At 37.6% G+C, this 23,323-nt stretch overlaps 1 protein-coding gene across 1 annotated transcript in view; it reads left to right on the top strand.

Annotated features, from left to right (window-relative positions):
- The first annotated feature begins 5,556 nt into the window (after positions 1-5,556).
- LOC148955312 (charged multivesicular body protein 2a-like) overlaps positions 5,557-23,323 on the top strand; it is a 37,395-nt gene continuing 19,628 nt past the window's right edge. Inside the window, exons 1-2 of the mRNA XM_089108150.1 lie at positions 5,557-5,772; positions 22,707-22,882. Coding sequence (XP_088964276.1) covers positions 5,605-5,772; positions 22,707-22,882 — 344 coding nt within the window. The 5' untranslated portion in view covers positions 5,557-5,604. The remainder of the gene's footprint in view (positions 5,773-22,706; positions 22,883-23,323) is intronic.

Raw genomic sequence — 23,323 nt, forward strand, 5'->3', positions numbered from 1 at the left:
TATTCACGGTTAAAAATAGAATGTTGAGTTTCAAACTTTGAGATACCGGTAAACTAGGAAATAAGCTAAAAATATTATAATGAGATATCGAAAAGATAGCAACAGTGGGGGAACAAAGAAAATAGCAAAGATTAGAAAGAGAGTGGTTTCTTTGACATGCAAAAAAATTACATTATATTTACTCTCAGGGAGGGGGGAGCAGAGAAATTTAAAACAATGGGTGTGAGATTATAGAGAAAATAATATTTTAATATCTCTGAGACAAGTTTATATTGGGTTGAAAAATAGTGAAAAGAAAAGACTAAAAAACATTGGAAGAAATAGATATATATTTCTATAATATAGGTAGGAAAAAAATGCTCACATTTGCAAATCCTGGCTGCACTTGGGTACCAGATGGTCCGGGTAGTGCGTGTTGGAGGGCGGACGGGCCGACGTCGTTAATTTCTTGCGCAGATTGGACTGCGGCTTGTGCAGTAGGACCAGTGACGGTACGAACTTGTGCAGTCGAGCCAGTGATGTCATGGGCTTGCACAGATGGCTGCACTTTGGCAGGCAGCGTGGAGCTGGGGGTTTCGGCCAACTGCCATGTTGAACAACTGTTGCAGGGGTTTTACCTTGACCCCATGCTCTCTTACTGGGAGGTGGGGCACATTCTTCACCATTGTCCTTAAAGAAGAGAAAAAATTTAGTATAGAAAATAATTTCATGCTTTTTTTTTTACAGAATGAAAATTAGTACCCCCTTCTACAGAATTTATTGTCAGACATAATTTGTCTAGAAAAGCATTTATCTCAAAGAAGCCCCCTCCTCCACTATTTTTCAGCAAAGCAAAAAGTAAAAATGCATATAGGTTTACCCTCTCATTGAGTTAATCTTGCGTTTTTTTTGCAAGCGCAATGTAGATCAATAAAGAATATATCTTACTACCTTTTATTCAAATACTATAGTTAAAATCGTTAAAATATCAAAGAGAAATGGTTTGACACTGAAGTAGAAAACAATTATGATAAAAAGAATTATCTTTTCATATCTATTTTGTCACTATTAAAAGCGTTAACCCATTCCCCATCACATATCCTAGATTCAAATTTGACCCTCTCCCCCTAAATTGTGGGAAATCAATTCATCCCTATATTTACACTCGCATTGAGTTAATCTTGCGTAACTATTCAATAATCTCTTTTAATTTTGTAGACAATTTGTTCCCCTTTTTTTCAGACATCATTGAAATATGCACACAAGCTTAATTAAGAGTAATCTTTCTTTTCACGGGAATGTTGTTTATGTAAATCTCCCCTCTTATCGGATATTCACACGCGGCTTTTACCGCAAAGGAGAGCCAGTTCATTTGGATAATTTTAAACACATCAAGGAGAAAAGATAATTTTGAGTAATAACTTCAATTGAAAGAATTAAATGGGGATGAATGGTGGGAAAGGAGGTAGGGAGGATGAGGTTTACGTAATGGAAAAAAGTGTTTATTTTCAAGCAATGTATAAAGAATTTTTTTTTTGGGGGGGGGGGTATACCCTGAATTTGAATTTACTGGAGGGGGACCATGTAAAATAATTTTATTTTGAAAATAAAAATGTACTAAAACATAACTTACATTGCAGATTGTGGTCGTCAATGCTTCAAACTCATTTTAAATATCCATTCTTGTGTCATCAACTATGTCAAAATACTTTCTGATAATTTAATTACAATGCATGCCCGTTATATACGAAATCTCAAGGGTGAATTGTTATGTAATTGGGAAAATCATATGTAAGCAAGCCTCTGATTGGCTGAGAAAGGATAAGTATCCGACTCGCTGATTGGCTGAGAAGGAAACAGGGGATCTAACTGTTTCCTATTCCGTTAGGTCTTGCGTGCACATGACCAAAACAACAACAAGATCTGGAAGGAAGTGTCATTGACCCTGTCCCCGTTCGACTCAATAATCCATCAAAGTGAGAAAAATACTGTTTTTCTATTCTAACTGACAAAAACCATAAAACAGACATGAATTACTGTTGAAATCCAGAAAAAACATCAGATACATTTACCGACACACATAACCGCCCAAGAAAAATCCATAAAATTGAGAAAATTTCTGATTTTTCAAGTGAGAAAAATATTGTTTTCACATTTTCACTGAGAAAAACAATAAAACATACAGAAATTGCTGTTGAAATCAATGAAAAAAATCAAATAAATTGACCAACACACACAACCGTCCAAGAAACATCCATAAATGTTAGAAAATTCCTGCTTTTTCAAGTGAGAAAAATCCTGTTTTTTCATTCTCAGTGAGAAAACCATAAACCACGTGGTTCGTACCGGAGTATAAGATAGCTTTCTACTAGTGTTTGGCATCAGTTTCCATAATCCTTGCAATTTTTTGGCGATAGCTGAGAATAAGAGCTTACAGACAGAGTAGGCACTGGCGTATTTAAGGGGAGGCAGGATCATGGGCGCCCATAGGCTGAATTTTAGGGGGGGCTTACCTGGTCTAATCGTCACTGCTAGTACTATATAATTGAAATCTCAAGACAAAATATCATAAGCATGCACGATAGCGCTGCCTAAAAAAAGAGCGATGTGGGCCCAATATATTGTTTTGTTTTTAGACCAGGGCACTAATTATAGACAGAAATGTCATAGGAACTTCAAAAAGGCCTCATGGAGGGCAACCAGTTATAGTGCTTTTTGAAGTTATAGTATTAGTTATAGTGCTTTTTTAAGATTCAAAGTGATCAGAAAGAAAATACCCCCCCCACACACACACACACACGTTGCATTTTCTCGAAACGCATCTGATAGAAATTTCAAGATGGCCAGTTGTTGTCATAGAAACTTCGAAAAGGGCTCATTCGGTTGGTAATTAAGAGGGCTAGTGCCTTCTTTAATAGTCAAAAGTGATTGGAGGGCAACCATCCCCCTTCCCACACCTATATTTTCCCCAAACACTTCCAGTCAAAATTTCAAGATAGTTATTTTGTTTGAAATAGTTTAAAAGTCCGGAAATTATGTCTTTGAGGATGAGGACCCCCTCACAGTCCTTAGGGCAAGGGTTATAAGGTATGCCCCGAGGCCATTTAACATTTTTATGGAAACGGTAGTTGTATAAAACTCGGAGGGGGCTCATTGGATTGGAAATCGGAAGTTGAAGAGCCATTTTTAAGAGTCAAATTTATCGGAGGGCAGCTATACCTCAGCCCCAGGTCATATTTTGCCCAAAGCATCCGATAGAAATTATAAGATAGCTATTTGTTAAAAAATAGTCCAAAGATCTAATAACACGGCCTTTGGGGTTGACACAACCCCCCGGAGTATAGGGGTAAGGATTTTAAGTTATATCCTGGGGGGGGGTGCAAGGTTTTTTTTAGAGGCGGTCTTGTGAACTTTAGAGGAGGCTCATTTGATTTGAAATGCATAGTTCTAGTTCCATTTTAAGAGTCAAGCTTCATGTGTATCTCCAATGAAAAATGGTATAATGTCAAAAGGGTGCTAGAAAAGGTTTGAGAATTAATATTAAGAATACTAAGTCGCTAAGCCTAGGAATAAGTAAAGATGAAAAGGTGACGTTGGGTAACGAAAAGATTGATCAGGTGTACAGCTTCACTTACCTTGGTAGTACTATTAGTAAGGAAGGTGGGAGCAGTGAAGATGTTAAAAGTAGAACAGCCAAGGCTCGGGATGTTTTCACAGTTGAAAAATGTTTAGAAGAAAATGAAGATAAGTCTGCAAACTAAGATTAGAACATTGGAAGCTACAATGATGAGAATGGTCAAATATGGTTCTGAAGCATGGGCACTCCGAAAACGGGATGAAGAGTTGCTAGATGTTTTCTAGAGAAATTGCCTACGGATTGTTTTGGGTACCCGGCTGACTGACGGCATTTCAAACAGTGGACTGCACGAAAAAGTGTGGTTGAATCCCGATATCTATGGCTATTAAAAAAAGAAGTTTTTTTAACTTAAAGTAAGGAGCGACATTAAAAGTTAAAACGAACAGAAATTATTTCATATATGAAAGGGACTGTCCCCTCCTCAACGCCTCGCTCTTTAGGCTAAAGTTTTTTGTTGTTTTAAAAAATAAAGTTGAGTAACAGAGTCCAACTTTAGCGTAAAGAGTGAGGTGCTGAGGAGGGGTCAGTTCCTTTTCATATACGGAATAATTTCTGTTCGTTTTAAGTTTTAATGCCGCTTCTTACTTTCAGTTAAAAAAACTGGTTTTTTTAAAATTTAATTTCTGAAAATTTTGAATTAATTCAGCTTTGATTTTGGCTCACCGTACATTACTAATTAAAACGAAATTTGCATATTAATTTTACTTTTTTATGGGTAAATGGCTTTCTCGAAATTTTGTTCTGACGTAACTTACGAATTAACTTACGTCAATATTCCTATGTTTTTATTACGTATATTAGGGAGTTTGCCCTTTAGTCAATACCTCGCTCTTACGCTAAAGTTCAAATTTTGTTCGAATCACAAACCTCTCAATCACAAATGCCGGTTAATTAGAATAGATACCTCTTTTGAAAGTACTAAAAAAACTTTAGCGTAAAGGGCAAGGTATTGACTAAGGGGCGAGCCCCCTCATATGCGTAATAATTTCTGATCGTTTTAAGTTTTAATGTTGCCCCTTACTTTCGGTTGAAAAAAACATTTTTTTAATTTAATTTCTGATCGTTTTTATATTATGCTGGGAAACCCGGCGCCCCCTTCATAGAAATGTCCCTTCCTCCAAGGAAACATCCTCCATAGAATGATCCTCCTCTTGTTATGTTCTGGGGGCAAATAAAGTGTTCTAAAGAAAGCGTTGTCGTAAAAACTTCAAAAATGGTTCTTTCGATTGGAAATTGAAAGGGCTAGTGCCAATTTTAATAGTGGACAGTGATCGGAGAGCAACTAACGCTACTCTCACGCCCACCCATTTCATATCTCTACCATTTACTCACCCTCCATTCCAGTTAAATTTCTTGCCACTAATCTTTGATGTAGTTGGTTGAAACCTAGGCTTAGTTGCTGTTGCTGGTGAATTGATTACGCCTAGGACTGAGACTCTGTGACCCATGTGAACGAAAAGTTTTTGTCAAATCGTAGTCGCGACTATGACTACGACTAAGCCCCGTGTGAATGGCCACTAGGTTGAATCATTGACCAATCTACATTTGGAAAAAACTGTGTTCAAACCAGCATAGTAACCAAATTTTTAACTGCCTGATTCGGTTGGGTATTATTTGCTTATCAAACCGGTTTACATTAGATCTTCAAGTATGCAAACTTCTTTCTGACTGACCGATTTCTCTTAGACTTTGGTACATCCTCCCCTTAAGTAGCTTATGCTATGGAACTGCAATGTGAAACCTTGGCCTGAAAGAAGTATCCAACCTATCAGAAACAATTTTCATGGATCCCTTGGAAGACAGAATGACACGCATCTAGATCACAAGAAAAATCTTTTCCTTGGACGATCCAAGTGAGAATTTAGATTTGGCCTAAATATCCCTTCTAAATGCTTCGTCCCTTCTCATTTATCAGCTTGCAACAGTGTTAAAAGTGAGTCATATTTACAGGGAAAACAAATAGGATAGGTGTTTAGATTTATTTAAAGATGGAATGGCTTTTTGGGAAAAAACTTACTCCAGAACAGATGCTCAAGCAGAATCAAAGGGCATTGAATAAAGCTATGAGGGATTTGGACAGAGAAAGAATGAAATTGGAGGCACAAGAGAAGAAAATTATTGCTGACATAAAAAAGATGGCTAAAGATAACCAAATGGTCAGTTGATAGGCTATTTTGATGATGTTAAGTCAAAGTAATTTTTTTAAAAGTAAAGCTTCTGAGGTGACTGTCGAATAAAGGCCTTTTGCTCATTCAGGGTTTGATTAGACTATGCTGTGTTATTAATGTTCAAAATTGTTACTGATACATGATAGTCTACTGTGGGTGTGCATAGTTTCTTCTCTAGGGGGGAGGGGGGGATGCAGACAATTCTTTGAGGAAGGAGAGGGCTGAAGTTATATTGGCAGTTCACAAAACCTTACATTGCCAGCAAGTTCTATCATAGACTACCTATGAAATCTTTATTAATAAATAATCACCAAAAATCATCAATAAGCTTCAGCATTAATCTATCTTCTTGGATTTGAGCTAAATCTTTTCAAGACATTACAGAAGCCTAATTACTTCTTGTTTGGCTTTTATTCTGTCATTCCAGCTGTTAATTTACAGCTTTTTCTACCATCTACCCTTTATCAACTGCTTTTTTAACCATATACCTTTTTTCAACTATACCTAGTGTTAATTTGAAGTTCTAGAGGCCAGCTGCCCCTCTCTGCCCCCCTTCTGTACACCCATGTAGTCTTACTAGGTACTAAGCCCATGGTTTTGGTTTGGCTTTTAAAATAAAATAGCATAGCCTATACTAATGGGTAACCAAAATAATTAGGTAATTTTTTTGAAGTTCATATTATTTACTTACAAATAAAGTAAACATACCACTCAATGCCTTTTTATGCTCTTTCCAAATACAATAATCATTTTTGTTGGAAAGGAATTTTACCCCCATCCCATATATAGCCTACCAATTCAGGGCATATTTTTGCTCATTAGGGGGAGGGGATTGGGGTAAACTTTAAACCTACCTCTCATTTACATCAGAGATAAAGTTTACTATACAGATATACAGAGTTGGTATTTTGGTTAGGTATTTAATTTAACATGTTCTGTGCAGCCTGCTTTCCTGTAATTCTTTGTTGTAGTTTTCATAATTTTGTTACTAAAGTATTATATTTTCATCATATTTAGGCACATATTATTAGGATTTGCCTAACTTCACTTCTTGAGTGGGGTCACTATAATACATAGGTACCATCATTTCTTCTGTTTATTATCTTGACTTAGAAAATTACAGGTCTAGTCAGCTTGGTATTTTCTATGGTCTATTCCATAATGCAACTAAAATACTTTTATTGTCAGTACTGTTGTTGGTTAGTGGCAGGGGTGATATCCTAGTTTTGTGGCTTTTTCCTATCTTGGAAAGTAGCTAAATTAGCCACTCAATGAAGCCCTTAGGAATTTATCCAGAGCCTTAATGGTAAAATATTTCAAAGCACCTACCTCCACTTCTTCTCCCTCTAGGGAGTACTGATGTTTGACAATCTTTGTGTTACACAAATGAAAATAGATTTTCTGCTCAAGTGAAGTGTAAGGAAAGTGTTTGAGCCTTATATGTTTGCTTAATCCTAATTTATAAGATCCATAAATCTGTTTCTTGAATTTAAGAAAAAACTCTTGCTATGGCTTAAAATTTTACTGAAATGATAGGAATTGCATTTTCAAAAACTAAAACCAACAAAAAGAGATTGAAAACTGAAAATTAAGGTGTAATGCTTTTGTCCAAATTGAGATAAGTATAGACCTGTTATATATTGTACATATTCTTCTAAGCCCTAGAAATCAGAACAGGGTAGACATAATAGTTTGGCAATACTTCTCCAGGGTGCAGTTTGACCCTGTTTCATTTGCAAAAATCTTGGTCACCTAACTCAACTACTTTTCAAGATGACTGGTTTTCTGCCTCTGCAATTTCTGTAGTTATAATGTGTGATTTAAGAAATCTAGCTTTATAAGTTATATCAGTTTTCATTTCAGAAATTGTGTCTTAGTATAAAACCAATGTACTAAAGAATATATAGACAAAGGGGAGCTGCCAAAAATCTCGCATGAAGCTATTGTTGTGCCCATCCATAAGAAAGGGGAAAGGGCAAATGCAGAAAATTACAGACCAGTATGTCTCACGTCACTGGTTTGTAAACTAATGGAAGGGTGTATCAGAGACCTCATACTGCACCATTTTCTAGAGAACAAGCTGGTAAACCCAGATCAGTACAGGTTCCTTCCAAACAAAAGTTGTACCACACAACTATTAGACACGATGAACAAATGGACTGGAAGAAGGCCACAGTATTCTGGTAGTATTTTTTGATGTTGAAAAAGCATTTGAGAGCATCTCCCATCCACATCTCGTCAAACAACTACAAGATTTCGGTCTCCAGTCACAACTACTACACTGAGTTGAGTATTTTCTGAAAAACTAAACGCAAAGAGTCAGGGTTGGTGAGACCCTTTCTGAACAAGCCAGAATGACGAGTGGAGTCATTCAAAATAGTGTTTTTGGGCCCCTCCTGTTCATACTATTTATCCACAAAATTAACAGCGGTATTTCAAGCTCAACCAAAGTTTTTGCAGATGACACTAAAGTCTACAGAAAAATGACACCACACATGGACAAAGTCTTCATTCAAGAAGACGTCGATAAACTGACAGAAAAACAAAAAACCCTTGGGCTAAATTTAAGCACAAGCAAAACAAAAATCATAGAGATAGGCAAGAGAAAAGAAACAGCCCCACAGTTAACTATGAAAAGTAGAACAGGTGCAAGGGTACCATTAGAGACAGTGGAATCAGAAAAAGACCTTGGAATCATTATTGACTCTCAGCTCAAGTTTCATAACCATACAAACAAAATAGTTTCAAAGGCCTCTCAACTCACTGGTCTCATTAGGTGGAGCTTTAAGTATCTCGACCAGCAGACCTTTGCCAAGCTGTACAAAGGGTTAGTAAGACCTACTATTGAGTATGGTAATGTTGTATGGGGGCCTCACTATAAAACAAACTAAGCTGAGATAGAAAAAGTTCAAAGACGACCCACAAAGCTTCTTCCAGGCTTCAAAGAGATGAGCTACAAAGAGAGGTTACAGAAACTGCAACTTCCAACACTCAAGTAAAGAAGAAAAAGAGGAGACCAAATCCAGATGTACAAAATGAAAAACAAATTGGAAAAACTCGGCTTCGAAAATTACCTTTAACACCCAAACACCAAGACGACGTAAGGTCAATTGGCAAAAGTGCTCAAGCCACACGCCCCAAATTAATCAATAGTCAATTTCAGGAGTGTAAGAGTTGTAAATAACTTGAACAGTCTTCCAAAAAGTGTTGTGTAAGCAGACACCCTAGACGCATTCAAAATAGACTCAACCAATTCTGGAAAGAACACATGTACACATACGACTCTGAAACATCTGACTTTATTGACTTAAAACTGTTAACACACAGGAAGCCAAGAAATACATCACACTTCATTCACAAACACTTATCATGGAAACCTGCAGAATTTCAGATAGCCATGTATCAGAGAAACAAGACTTGACAAACCAACTGACAGCCATCTAGAGAGTGCTGTAACAGGGATGTTTCCCTAAAGGCACTAAGGATCCTGTAAGTTAATATATTACATTAACAAATTAAGTTACTAAATGGAATTTGACAATATTTAGCTTTATATAAACAATCAACTATTCTTGAATTACAGCTTGGACCAAGTTAAGGATTTACATCCTTGTTATACTCTGTGATGATTTTTATATGAGTAATTATCTTGTGTGATTGCTTATTACTTCCTGGTTGATGATTTGGCTGCCTCCCAGTTAAACAGGAACTCTTGTTGTAGTCACTTTCTCAATTTTACACTAAAACTGTGAGTTGATTCAGGAGATACAGTGTCTTCTGAAGACTGGTTCAATAGGCTGACAGCTCTGTCACTGAAGAACTAGCATCTTTCTCTAGTGGTACAATGTTTCTTTGAGTTTCTTCAAATGTCCTCTAGTTATGTGATACAAGAGGGGGCAGGGGCAAATAAACCATGCATCTGTTTTAGATATAATTCTATGGGCTGGAAAATTTCTCCTTGTTTTATTATATATGTAAGTATAGAGAGCTTTAGATGGTGCAAATATTCTTCATAAGACATTTGATGCAATCAGATGATTATCTTAGTTGCTCTATGCTGCCACACTTCCAGGACATCTTTGTCCTTTGTGAAAAAAAGGGAGGCCAAAGACATTCCAGCCTCAATCTGCATTCAAAACAATGTCTTGTGTAGTTTCATGAACACTAGGATTCCAGCTTGAGATTGTCCTTTTGATAATAGTAAAGAATTGAAAGGAAGACAACAGCACAGTTTTGGCATTGATTTAGCACATGACATTTACCAATATTGAAGGCATAGAGCCATGTATCACCTCAACTTCCAAGACAGTCATGGTCAGTCTGGATAAATTTGAAATCAGAAGGTGTGGCAGAGATACCCACTAATTTAGAATCATCCATATGTAGAGTGAGGAGGTTTGTTAGAAGATTTGGTACAGTATTTATATAGAGGTTAAAGAGGCTTAGTCCAAGAATAGCACCCTGAGACACACATTGAAAACAGTTGTTGAGGAGAAGAAATGAGGAACACCACCAGAACCAAAAATTCCAACAACTCAGATTCTATCTGATAGAAAATCTTAAATGCATTGTGTAACAGAAAGATCTTTAGCTACAGCTTTCAACTTAGTGAATAGGAACTTATGGTAAACTACCAAAGGTTTTGCTAGGTGTACTAGGATCACATCAACAGGAAAAAATCTTTATCAAGTAGTACTATGACATAATCATATATCTGTAGAAGATTGTGTGTCAATGTATCTGCTAGTTTTGAATCCAAATTACAAAGGAGTGAGAATATTATTTGGCTCAAAGCGTTCACAAACCTTTCAAGAACTTTAACTAGCTGTAAAATTTATGGAGATGGGACAGTAATTTTCAGCACAGGGTTTAGGTCCTTTTTTGTAGATTGGGTTTATGTATAACATTTGCCAATCAGAAGGTAGTTGCCCCTTTGGAAAGATAGCTGAAATTGGTTGCATAGAGGAGAGCCGAGGGCATTTTGATATTCCCTGAGAAACCTGGGATGTAATCTGTCTGGTTTTTTAGACTTATTGGTGTCAAGTTTGATTACACTGCATAAGATTGTTTGGTGAAAAATGAAGGAAACTGAGAATTCAATGCATTAGCCTTATATGTTGATGATTATGTGCAAGGTCATGAATGATGTGATGGTTAGGAATCCTAGGAGCAATAAGTCTCCAGAAAGATTTGGGTTTTTCTTAATGTCATAGGCAACCTTTTTCTCATATTTGGATTTTAGTTCCTTAATGATGTTAGAAACAAGGTTTTGAGCTTTTGTGTATTTTAGCCATTTGTCCTGGACCTTTTCCTTGTTGTATTTTTTGCAGGCTTTGGCTTTCCTGCTGATCAGTCTTTTGACTTCTCTTGTGAGACATGGAAGTGTTTTGGGTTGCTTCTGAAAGGTGATGCAAGAGTTGCTTTTTATTTGGAGATAGGATGATTTCTTTAATATTAAACCATGATTCATTTATGTCATTTGTAATGAGCCCTGGCCAATTAATTGATATAATTTTCTGTTCTGTGGCTTGATGGTCAATAAAAGTTTTGAGTGGAGGGCAGATTTCCTTAGGTTGCTCCCAGCTGCAATTTAAGGTAACCTCTTTATGCTCATGATCATTCAGGGATTAAAAAAAGAAGTTCTTAATGATGAGATGCTAAGCTTTAGAAATTAAATACATTAATAAATTTAGTTACAGTGTAAATTAAATTACAACTTCTCATAGTTGTAGGATCACTATAAAGATTTACCTCTGAAATTACTCTCTAAAATTTTTCCACCACTATGCCACCTTCCAAAGATCTATGTAGAGGTGGTAAATTGCAGCTTCGTGATGAAACACCAAATACTGGCATAAAAAAAAACCTGAAAGATAATAAAGCACCACAAGCAGATGCAATACCAGCAGAGCTAAAAACTTCCTGCTGGGCATTGGAAGACTGCTGTGGAAGATCGAGGAACACGAGGTACTTATGGAAGACTGTGAGATATTAGTTGTTATCCACCTTTGGAAAAACGGACACAGCTGAATGCAGGAACTACAAAGGGATATATCTAATACCTTACTTCTAAAATATTGGCCATTTTTCAAACATTTCTACATTGTCTGGAATATGACCCCCACCCAAAACCTAACAGTTTTTATGCCTGGAATGTCCTTCACCAACAAGCTTTTTATACATTGATAGGTCATTCAGTATTATATTGATCACAACCAGATATATGTAGCCATCGTAATTTATTTAATAACAATCTCTGACTCAATACTTAGAGATGACATATGTGGGCAAGATGACAACATCTCAGAAAATCTGTATGTCTTATCCAGAACTATTATTATTGTATGCATGTCTGCTGGAGAAATATTCCCCATCTTTAACATGAATTTTAGGTCAAAACAGGAACATGTTCTATCAGTCTGTGCTGTTCAATGTTGTTATCAATTGGATATTGTTTTGTCTTGTCTTTTGCTAGAGGTACTAAGAATGAAAAAAACAAATCTAAAGGATGCAGGACTTATCATAAATAATATAGTTAAACCTAAAACAAATAGAAATCACAGTAGATAAGAGTTGGACTACTCCTCCTCTTAAGGTTGAAGTGTCAATTCACTTTACTGTGAACAATGAATGCTTTGGACAATAATTTTTTCATAAATTATAACATAAAAAATAACCCAAATACTGATTAAACGTCATGGAAAAGAACAAAGCATTTTTCTTGGCATGCAGATGTTTGTGAGAATCAGCTTAGTTTTACTTTTTAAGATTTGTTTCCATCATTCTTTTTTTAAACTCATTTCACTCAAATGAATAGAAAACTAACAGCTAAACAAAACTTTCAGACATATCATTTTTAGTTTGTTTCAGCAAGGTGCAATCCATACTGTAACTTTAGGAAGAGTTTGAGGGGGGGGGTCATTGAAATTAAAATAAATGCAAGTGACTACTTATAAGAGTAGGGCTGCTATTCACTTCCACTTCCCTGAAAACAAAATATATTTGGAATGTGCTTTGTTACTGACAAATTGTAATCAAGGAAGCACACTTGTGCCTCTATAAAGAGGCGACCCACCACAATGTTAAGCGATTTCAGGTCCTAGAGGTCGCAGAGAGACGGCGGTAATCGCATTTTGTAGCCCAAGCTCAAACTAAGAAACTTGCAAAATTTCATCCTCCTCCAACTTTATCTTCATGGGGTAAACTGGGCCGGAAGTTTCGACCCTCCCACCACAGTCCCCCTTTAACGTTGTCCGATTGGGCTGAAATTTAGGGGTTAAGCTTTCCTAGGGCCCGGGAGCTTATCCTTAAAATTTCAGCTCAATCCGATCACTCCTTCCCTGTTTTCAAAAAAACCAAATATAGCCACTTAAAGTTCATCATCTCTTTTTTTTCTTATCCACGTCTACAGGCCACAGTTGGCAACTGATCCAGTTGAATGAGGACTCATTCGAAGCAGAATTCGACCTGTTAGGGCCTTTTGATATTTTCAGACCGAAAAAATTATCCCCCGAATTTACATTTACGAAAAACCTCGTTTTCCTATAAGAACCCGCTATAAGCGGGCTCTTATCGTTTCCCGTTCGGGCTAGCCCGCAAGCCCGCAAGCTGTCAAATCAGCTAACAGTAGTGTTGGGCGATATTTCGATTTTTCGATGTATCGATATATCGATATTTTCACTTTCGATATTCGATAATTGATATCGATATTTCAGAAACGTTTTTGGCTCCGATACACTCTTGTTTTTGCCAAAGTTCAATAATGAAAATCGTAGTTAAAGAGTATTTTGCATCATATTTTTTATAAAAACTTCGAATAATACAACATTGAACAATTAAAAAACCAACTTTGATTATATGAAAGAATATCACGAAAACCCAGACATGAAACTACTTGGGCTCAAGAAAAAAACGCGGCTATATTTGGCTATTCAAAAATAGCAACATGTCAATGTTTTTCCCAGAGAGTCGGTTTCGCCGCTCGGTGATCAACTGACCGGCCTTGGAAAAAACTCTCTCAAAAGAGACACTGGTGGCGGACACAGACATAAATTTCATGGCAACCTCGTACAGATATTTCTGAGAGCCCATGTTGCGAGAATTCCACTACTTGAGTGGATCCGTTTTTTCTTGGAACTACAGATTCCCTGTTAAAAAGCTGCAGAGCCATGATAGACTCGGCTGCTGTCGAACCACGTCCTGAGTTGACTACCAGAACTTCGTCATGTGAGCCCCACAAACTGTCATGAGCCTGTCGATGCTGTCTCGCGGGGTTTGTGACGGTACTTGTACCTGCTGCTACGGATTCAGCAGACAGCAAGGCCAAATCTATCTCTCTTGCTATTTTGCCCTCAACCGAGACAAGATCGTCAGGGGAAATATGCATTTTCTTGAAACGCGGATCAAGGTATGTGGCAATCGTCACGGGTGTGACCTGACCGAGGCTTATAAACCTAGCTTGCATTTTCTCCATCAAAGCCTTGTGGAGGTCCTCGGCGACATTTGAAAATCCACCACAATCTACCTGAACAAGGTGGCGTCTCAAAATCTTGGATAAAGGCAGGACTTTTGAGATGGAGGGATAGCTTTCAGAAGAGAGCTCGATTGTGACCTCGTCAAAAGGTGTAAGTAACGCGATCACGTTTGAAATAACATCCCACTCACTTTCAGTGAGTAGTAGATCTACTTTACCGAGAAGCACAAGCAAACTTGGTACCGACTCTTTCAAATCTTGTAGACTACGCAACACAGTGAGAAGCGAATTCTGTCTAGTGGTCACATCAGGTATCAGTTTTTTGGTGCAAACATTGTCAATAGAGATCTGAACCTGGCGCAGCTTGTCGGCAGCTACAACACTACGTCTGAAAAAGCTGACTATGTTCCTAGCTTTTTGAACAAGAGGTGACAAGTCAGCAGTAACATCAATAGCACCCCTCACAATCAAATTCAGAGTATATGCGAAGCACGAAACATGTCTCCAGCCTTTACCTACAGCAGATGCAGCATCCTTTACAGCCCGTACCACATTTGCTCCATTTTCGGTAACTACAGCTACAACCTTTTCCTTAATCCCCCCCTCAGTGGCAATTTTCAGAAGATGAGCTGTGATAGCATCAGCAGTATGGCTTTCTTCAATTTTCGCAGTAGTAAGCACGTTGCTGCAGAGGCAGCCTTTTTCATCAATGTAATGTGCAGTGACAGCCATGAAACCCTCAGTCGCCCGGGAGGTCCATATATCTGTGGTAAGGGAAACATTTCCTACTTTTTTTTAGCGCCTCCTGCAGTTTCAATTTCTCTACAGCATAGATTTCAGGGAGAAGATCTCTTGTCACTTTAGCTCGGGATGGCAAAGTATAATTGGGGTCAAGGCCCTGCACCAGATCAATAAACCCAGGATTTGAAACAACAGAGAGGGGTTGCATATCTTTTGCAATGAAAATCACAACCAGTTTGTTCATTTTTACAGTTTTCGGGTGCTTTGCACTGTACTTGGTCTGTAACAACGAGTCAATTCTCGGCTGCTTTGCACTTGGTGCTCCTGAGTCAGTCTGGTCACTTCTATCACGGGTAACTTGGGCAGGGTCACTAGCTTGACTCAAAGGTCTGGTTGAGTTTTGGTTATGTGATGGGACAATTTGACTTGAATCATGTTAATCATCAGATGGACACGAATCAGAATCAGGATTAACACTGGCACCCCCGGCCGATGTACTTCCTTTTATGCTTTGGTATTGTTTTTTTGTGGTTTGTCTTGAGATGAGCATTAATGTTGGTGGTATTTACAGAGATATCAACACGTTTTTTGCATATTTTGCATAGTGCAGTCTTAGCCGATACTTTTGTAAAATATTCCCACAAAGGACTTGGCATTTTTTAAAAACTGGTAGAGACCTGGACCTGCAATATATTAAACATTCAGAGTCAAATAGAATCCAATGGAACTGATTTTGTTAAATAAAGTGGTAGCACCAACCAGCAAATAATGGACCAAATGTGGGGATTTGATTTGGCATATAGGGTTGGATTTTGCTATGTACTCTAAATCAATAAGCAAAAGAAAATGATGAAAAATTACAGTATATTATCAGCTAAATTTCTAAATATCAATTATTTGGCAAAATATCATATTTTGCCAATCTGTTTTACAGGAATGTTATCTACTAGTCCAATAACCATGTAGCAAGACAATACTCTGACATTAATGAGATTTCAAAGTTAAGACAGTGTTACCGCCTAGCGTCTAGGCGGTAGAGTCCAGGTTAGACGAGTTGTCGGAAACGCATCTGCCTAAAGAATAATCAAATCAACCGAGCACAACCTGGAGAGGCTGTGACACTATTTAATTACCAAAGGAAAAAATCATCAGACTCATTCTTCCTGACTGAGCATAGAAGCAGCATAAAAACAGGACACACAAACAAGGAAGATTACAAAACCCTTTAGGGCACTTCTACATTTTTGAAAGACGCCGTCTGACTTACCCATTACATACTTCATACCAGCTTCATCACAGGGACCTATGCAACCTCGGACTGTTTGGAAAAGAAACTAGTGCCGTGGTAATAGAAGTGTCAATCTAACCTTCAAACTATAATTTAAGCCTCCTAACCCTGTGTGACAAAGGGAGGTTGTTAATTTCAGTTGAAGAGCTAAAATTATGGTCGAAGAGTTAACATCGAATATAATGAAAACGAATAAGATTCATTTAATCATCCATAAAAAATGAACTAGTGTGAAAGCACAAAAGTCATAAAAACATATAAACAGTAAAAAACTAATTGTCGGAGCTTGAGGCTCATCTTCCTACGAGAGTTCTGCTTGACAAGTATGGTCGGCATGAGGGTCAGCATTTTCACTTCTTTTGGTAGCTTTTTGCCAATCAGAGTATTTCTTGCGCATGTCATAAGGTACAATCCAGGAGTCAAGCGACGTTGCAGAGTGCTAGGTAAGCTGGGTTGCCCTTCCATCAGGGGGATGACATCCCTCATAATTCAGTAATTGCTTCTGTTGCAAGTTGCATCTTGAGCCCTTAAAGGGGCCCCAAACGTATTTAATTTTTTTAACCACACAAAGAAGTTATCAACAGTAGTTAAGTTACTGAAAAGTTGTTAAAAATATATCACTTATTCATTAATAAGTTATTCAAGAGTAATATATTCCAAAAAATAACAATCAAACCTCATTTATTGGGCAACACAAATATAAACTGTTTTCCTAATGTTTCGTGTTTACAAATGCCGTAAAAAAATGTAGCACTTATTTTTGAATTTTGTAAGTTGGCTTTAAAAATTTCCGGTATTATTTTTGCACATTAGGGTGGTGGGGTGGGGTAAATTTCATGGTAACTTTGCAGTGGACCTTATAATCTACTAGAATGAAAGTGAAAACATCATTTGATACTTTTTATGCTCTTTCATAATTCATATAAAATACCTTCAGGGCCCCTTTAAGAGCTCAAGATGCAATTTGCAACAGAAGCAATTATTGAATTATGAAAGAGCATAAAAAAGGCATCAAATGATGTATTTGCTTTCATCTTAGCTAAATTATTGTGCCACCTGCAAATTTACCACCAATACCAACAGCCTAAACTTATACATTGTGCCCAAGATTGGGACTTTTTGACTTACTTTGACTTAAAGCTCTTGCTCGGCAGCGTCGCCAGCGTAGAGGGAACCAGTCGTCAGCGCCGTCAGTCTTCTCCGGAGTGGTCGGTTCAGGGCGAGTGTTGTCACTTCAGCCGGGTTGATGTTTCTGGAGGCGAGCCTATCACGGATGACGTCCGCCCATCTGGTGCGTGGTCTTCCCCTAGGACGCCTCCAGCCGTTTGCAGCTGGGTCGAAATCGAAGATGAGCCGGGCGGGTGTTTGGGCAGGCAGACGGAGCAGATGACCATACCAACGCAGCGAGCGAGACTCAAGCTGCTCGGACAGGGGTGGGAGTTTGAAGGACCTGAGGATTTCTGAATTTCGTACCCTGTCGGGCCATCGGGAGCGTTCTATTTTTCGGAGGTGTTTCGTCTGGATGGCATCTACCTTCAGCGTCTGTGTCTGAGTCAGCGACCAAGTCTCAGCAGAATAGAGCATGATGCTGGCAACCGAAGCAGAGTATATTCGTGCTTTGGTGAGACGGCTGATCTGGGGTTTATGGAAGACTGTTTTTAGAAGGCGACCGAAGACAGAGTTTGCTTTAAATGTTTAGGAGGAGTGTATTTTGATCAGGATAGCCTACTTGTCAAAGATTATGCATTAGCCAAGCACTGGGAGGTTTTACCCAATATAACCCCTCCACTATAGCCTAGTCTAGGTTAAGTTTGTATTAGTCTTATAAAAGTTTTCCAGAATCGTACTGAGAATTTCACATAAACGTAAGGGTGATTCATTCAAGCAGGGTTCGTGACTACCTTTGTTCCAGCAACACTTTACTTGGCTATAACTCCACACCAAGTTTTCATATAGCTTAATATGTTATCAACCAGGTTGAATCACGACCCTTCTAAGAGACCCTTAATGAAATTATTTGAAAAAAACTACGTTTTCTAAAGAGTTAAAGAGGCTGAGTCACAAGTTCGAACCTTAAAACGTAGAGGGATTAGGAGGTACAGTTGGGGGGCTGCCGCACCCAAACCCCCCACTTTCGCAGTCTTTAAATAAAAAAAAAGTTTTTTAAACTGAAAGTAAGGAGCGACATTAAAACTTAAAACGAACAGAAATTATTCCGTATATGAAAGGGGCTGTGCCCTCCTCAACGCCTTGCTCTTTCGCTAAAGTTTGACTTTCTTACAACTCTTTTTTTTAAACAATAAAAACTTTAGCGTAAAGAGCGAGGCGTTGAGGAGGGCACAGGCCCTTTCATATACGGAATAATTTCTGTTCGTTTAAGTTTTAATGTCGCTCCTTACTTTCAGTTTAAAAAACTTTTTTTTTATTTAAAGGTTGCGAAAGTGGGGGGTTTGGGGGCGGCAGTCCCCCAACAGTAACTCCGAATCCCTGTACGTTTTAAGGTTCGAACTTGTGACTCAGCCTCTTTAACTCTTTAGAAAACGTAGTTTTTTTCAAATAATTTCTGCACATTTTTTACAGTTAATTACTTATTATTGCTTGACTAACTGTTAGCTGATCGTGTCAGGAGTTAAAGTTGGGGGGCTGCCGCACCCCAAACCCCCCGCTCTTGAAGATTCTTTTGTTAAGGCTTTTAATTCCTGAATACTCAAATCAAATGCGCAGTAAGATTTTCTTTTTTCAACTTGTCTTCGAGCATGCGGGTATACGGCATGTTATCAAAGCAGTGGAGACTTACCTGTAACCTGAAGGCCGACTGTGATATTCTTCTTGAGACGCCTGTTGAGCCGAAGGATTTAATAGATTGGATTTAAAAAAGAAACTGAGTTTCTTTTTTAAACTTTAAATTCAATATAAAAAAAAAGTCCTCTAACTGGGAATCGAACCCGGGTCTTCCGCCTGACAGTCAGTAGTAGCGACCACTTTACCACAGAGACAATTGTTATAGTATTTTTAGTCTCTGCTATCTATTTTTGAGGCAAGCAAATCCCCACAAAACTTGATATTTGGTTTTTGGAAAACAGGGAAGGAGTGATCGGATTGAGCTGAAATTTCGAGGATAAGCTCCCAGGCCCTAGGAAAGCTTATCCTCTAAATTTCAGCTAAGCTTATCCGATCGAGCAACGTTAAGGGGGGCTATGGTGGGAAAAATTAACATAGTCTCTTATAGGAAAACGAGGTTTTTCGTAAGTTTAAATTCGGGGGATGAGTTTTTCCGTCTGAAAATATCAAAAGGCCCTAACAGGTCGAATTTTGCTTCGAATGAGTCCCCATTCATCCGGATCCGTTGCCAACTGTGGCCTGTAGGCGTGGCTAATAAAAAAAAAGAGAAATGAACATTAAGTGGCTATATCTGGTTTTTGCAAAACAGGGAAGGAGTGATCGGATTGATCTGAAATTCTGGGGATAAGCTCCTTGGACCTAGTAAAGCTTAACCTTTAAATTTCATCCCGATCGGACAGCGTTAAAGGGGGGCGGTGATGGGATGGTCGAAACTTCCGGCCCAGTTTACCCCATGAAGATAAAGTAGGGGGAGGATGGAATTTTGCACGTTTCTTAGTTTGAGCTTGGGCTACAAAAAGCAATCACCTCCGTCTCTCTGCGAACTCTAAGACCGGAAATCACTTAACATTGTGGTGGGTCGCCTCTTTAAAGAGGCACAAGTGTGCCTTCTTGATTCAACTTGTAAATATGACAAGAAAACTTGTTAACTGAGACTAATTACATATATTTGTAGGATATTGCACTTCCAGCATGAAAATGTACTTACCAACACAGACATGTTATGATTTTTTCAAAATTGCGGTAAGTTCTAAATAAAACTAGATAAACTCGCACAGTCCTCTGTTAGTTAACAAAAGTTTCAATCATTCCATTAAAAAACATACACACTGTGGACTGATAAGGAATGACAAGGTCATTGTTGTTTATTTCAACGTTTCTGGTGCGTTTATTAGCTCCGTCTTATGAGTCATTGGATTTCATAAGTTATTCTTCTTCTTCTGGAAGATTTGGAAAACTTTTTTCTCTGTGGGACCTTTTATGTTGGTCGTTCACGAGTAGATGGCGAGAAAAGCTGAAAATACTAGAAAATTCCGAAATATCGTTTTCGATATCGATATTTACGTTTCGATATTAGATATCGATATTTCGTCCGATATATCGATATATCGATATCGAATATCGCCCAACACTAGCTAACAGTTAGTCAAGCAATAATAAGTAATAAACTGTACAAAAACGTGCAGAAATTATTTGAAAAAAACTACGTTTTCTAAAGAGTTAAAGAGGCTGAGTTACAAGGTCGAACCTTAAAACGTACAGGGATTAGGAGGCACAGTTGGGGGTTACCGCCCCCCAAACCCCCCGCTTTCGCAGCCTTTAAATAAAAAAAAAAAGTTTTTTAAACTGAAAGTAAGGAGCGACATTTAATCTTAAAACGAACAGAAATTATTCCGTATATGAAAGGGGCTGTGCCATCCTCAACGCCTCGCTCTTTACGCTAAAGTTTTTATTGTTTAAAAAAAGAGTTGTGAGAAAGTCAAACTTTAGCGTAAAGAGCGAGGCGTTGAGGAGGGCACAGCCCCTTTCATATACGGAATAATTTCTGTTCGTTTTAAGATTTAATGTCGCTCCTTACTTTCAGTTTAAAAAACTTTTTTTTATTTAAAGGCTGTGAAAGCGGGGGTTTGGGGGCGGCAGCCCCCCAACTGTGCCTCCTAATCCCTGTACGTTTTAAGGTTCGACCTTGTAACTCAGCCTCTTTAACTCTTTAGAAAACGTAGTTTTTTTCAAATAATAAAAAAAATAAAAACATACTGGCTGAACTTTTTGACTCAGTGTAAAATTTTTTTTTATTACTCATTACTATTTCTGTTGCTTTTGAGCTTGACTTCTTATATGATCTAATTTCGGCTCATTAGGTTTATAATTTACATGTCACTAATTACTTTCTGTTGAAGAAATTGGTTTTGATTTAAACAAACTGTAAGTAAGAAGTGACTTGGCCCAGTAGTAACCCAAACTCTAAAAAAATGAATTTTGATAAAATTAATAAATTGAAAGAACTGACTTTTTATGCTAATTATAAATATATAAAACTCATTAAGTTTAATGCTAACCATTAAAAGCTACGCCCCTGAGTAAATCTGCCTGATTTTCGAAAAAGGGGGAAACATTCCCGGAAAGTCAAATATCTTACACAATCATATTCAACATATAAAAAAAATATACTGTAGAGATTTAAAGTTCTTATCTAAAAAGATGTGGATTTTTTTTGGGGCCAGAAGAAAGATCAAAGATGCATGTTTATTTGTTTTTTTTTTTTTGCCAGGAGTAGGTACCAAGCCAATGGTTCTAGAAAGTCGGGAGAAGGCTCATTCAAACGGAGTTTAAAAAGTTCTATTGCCCTTTTTAAGTGACCAAAATGATTGTAGGGGAAGTAGCCTCCCTCCCAAGCCCCTTTTTTCCCACAGGCATCCAATCAAAATATTGAGATATCAATTGTATTCAGTATAATTGAAAGATCCAATAACTGTGCCTTTGGGGATGACAGAACCCCCCACAGTCCTCAGGGAAAGGGCTGTAAGTTAAAAAATTTGTCCATTGTTTACATATAGTATTTACTATTGGGAAATATACGGAATTTCATTTTTTTGGGAGGGATTTTCTGTGGGGAAGAAATATCCTGGGTGAAATTTTTCCATGGAGGAGGGAATTAAATAAAATACTCATTTTTTTCCACTGAAAGTACGGACCAACATTAAAACTTAAAACCAAAAAAAATTTTCCATACATGAGGGGGACTGTCCCCTCCTCTGCCCCTTACTCTTTACGCTTGAATTTTTGTTTGAATCTTTATGCTTGCAACTTTGGTTTGAATTTTTTCCTAATTCTTTAAGAAGACTCCTGAAACACAAGGACGATTGAATTATAATAAGAAGCTTTTTTAAAGCTCTAGAATACTTCAGCATAACAAGCAAGGCATAGAGGAGAAGACTTTCCCCCTCATATGCAGAATAAATTCTATTTGTTTTCAGTTTTAATGTTACTCCTTACTTTCAGTTGAAAATAAAATTCAAAACAAGGTTAAATTAAGAGCATTAAACTTTCCATATTTGGATGTAAAAAAAAAAATCGTTAAGGAAACTTTAATATGAATAAATCTATAAACTTCAAGTTGTCTCTCATGTTTAGTCTACATATGACTTACTTTGTAAAGATCATGTTTTTTGTTTCTGATTGTTTTTTTCTTTCTCAGAGACTACCCTTCCTTAGCAGTTTTTTACATTTTTTGTTTTATGTGGCAACCTACAACATCTGTATTTTCAGTAAAAAGTTGTTTTCATTTTGTGTTTTTAGCAAGCTGTAAAAGTGATGGCAATGGATCTTGTTAGAACTCGTCGGCATGTTAGAAAATTTATACTGATGCGCACTAATATCCAAGCAGTATCACTTAAAATACAAACTTTAAGATCTCAAAATGCCATGGCTGGAGCAATGAAAGGAGTCACAAAAGCAATGATGAGTATGAATAGGTAAGCAAAATCTACACAACTTGAAAAATTCTTTGTGAGTTTTACTTAACCTCTGCTTAAAAGTAGTTGCCACTTTTCTTAATTTTCAAGCCAATATAAATCCATTGTTGTTCAAGCCAAGGGACAGAAAGTTTCTTATATAGGGATTTCGGACAAGGCGGTTTTAATGGTGTACTTTTGGTTTATATCTTACTATTTTTAGGAGTTATGGGTTACTTTAGTTTTTACTATGGGGCGTGGTCGTCGCGTACTAGGTTGCTAGCTACCGCTGCAACCCGAATGGCTAGCTACCGCTGCAACCCGGATTGCTAGCTAACGCTGCAACCCGGATTATGTAAGCCTGATTACAAACAGGAAAAGCCTACGGCTTTTTCTTCTTTGGAATAGTAAGAGACGATCCTCAAGGAATCAGGCAGCTAACTAACTCCATAATTTTTTCTT

Source organism: Artemia sp. Qi Xiang Cuo, chromosome 2, assembly GCF_049724085.1.
Source record: "Artemia sp. Qi Xiang Cuo chromosome 2, ASM4972408v1, whole genome shotgun sequence".
Taxonomy (NCBI): Eukaryota; Metazoa; Arthropoda; class Branchiopoda; order Anostraca; family Artemiidae; genus Artemia; species Artemia sp. Qi Xiang Cuo.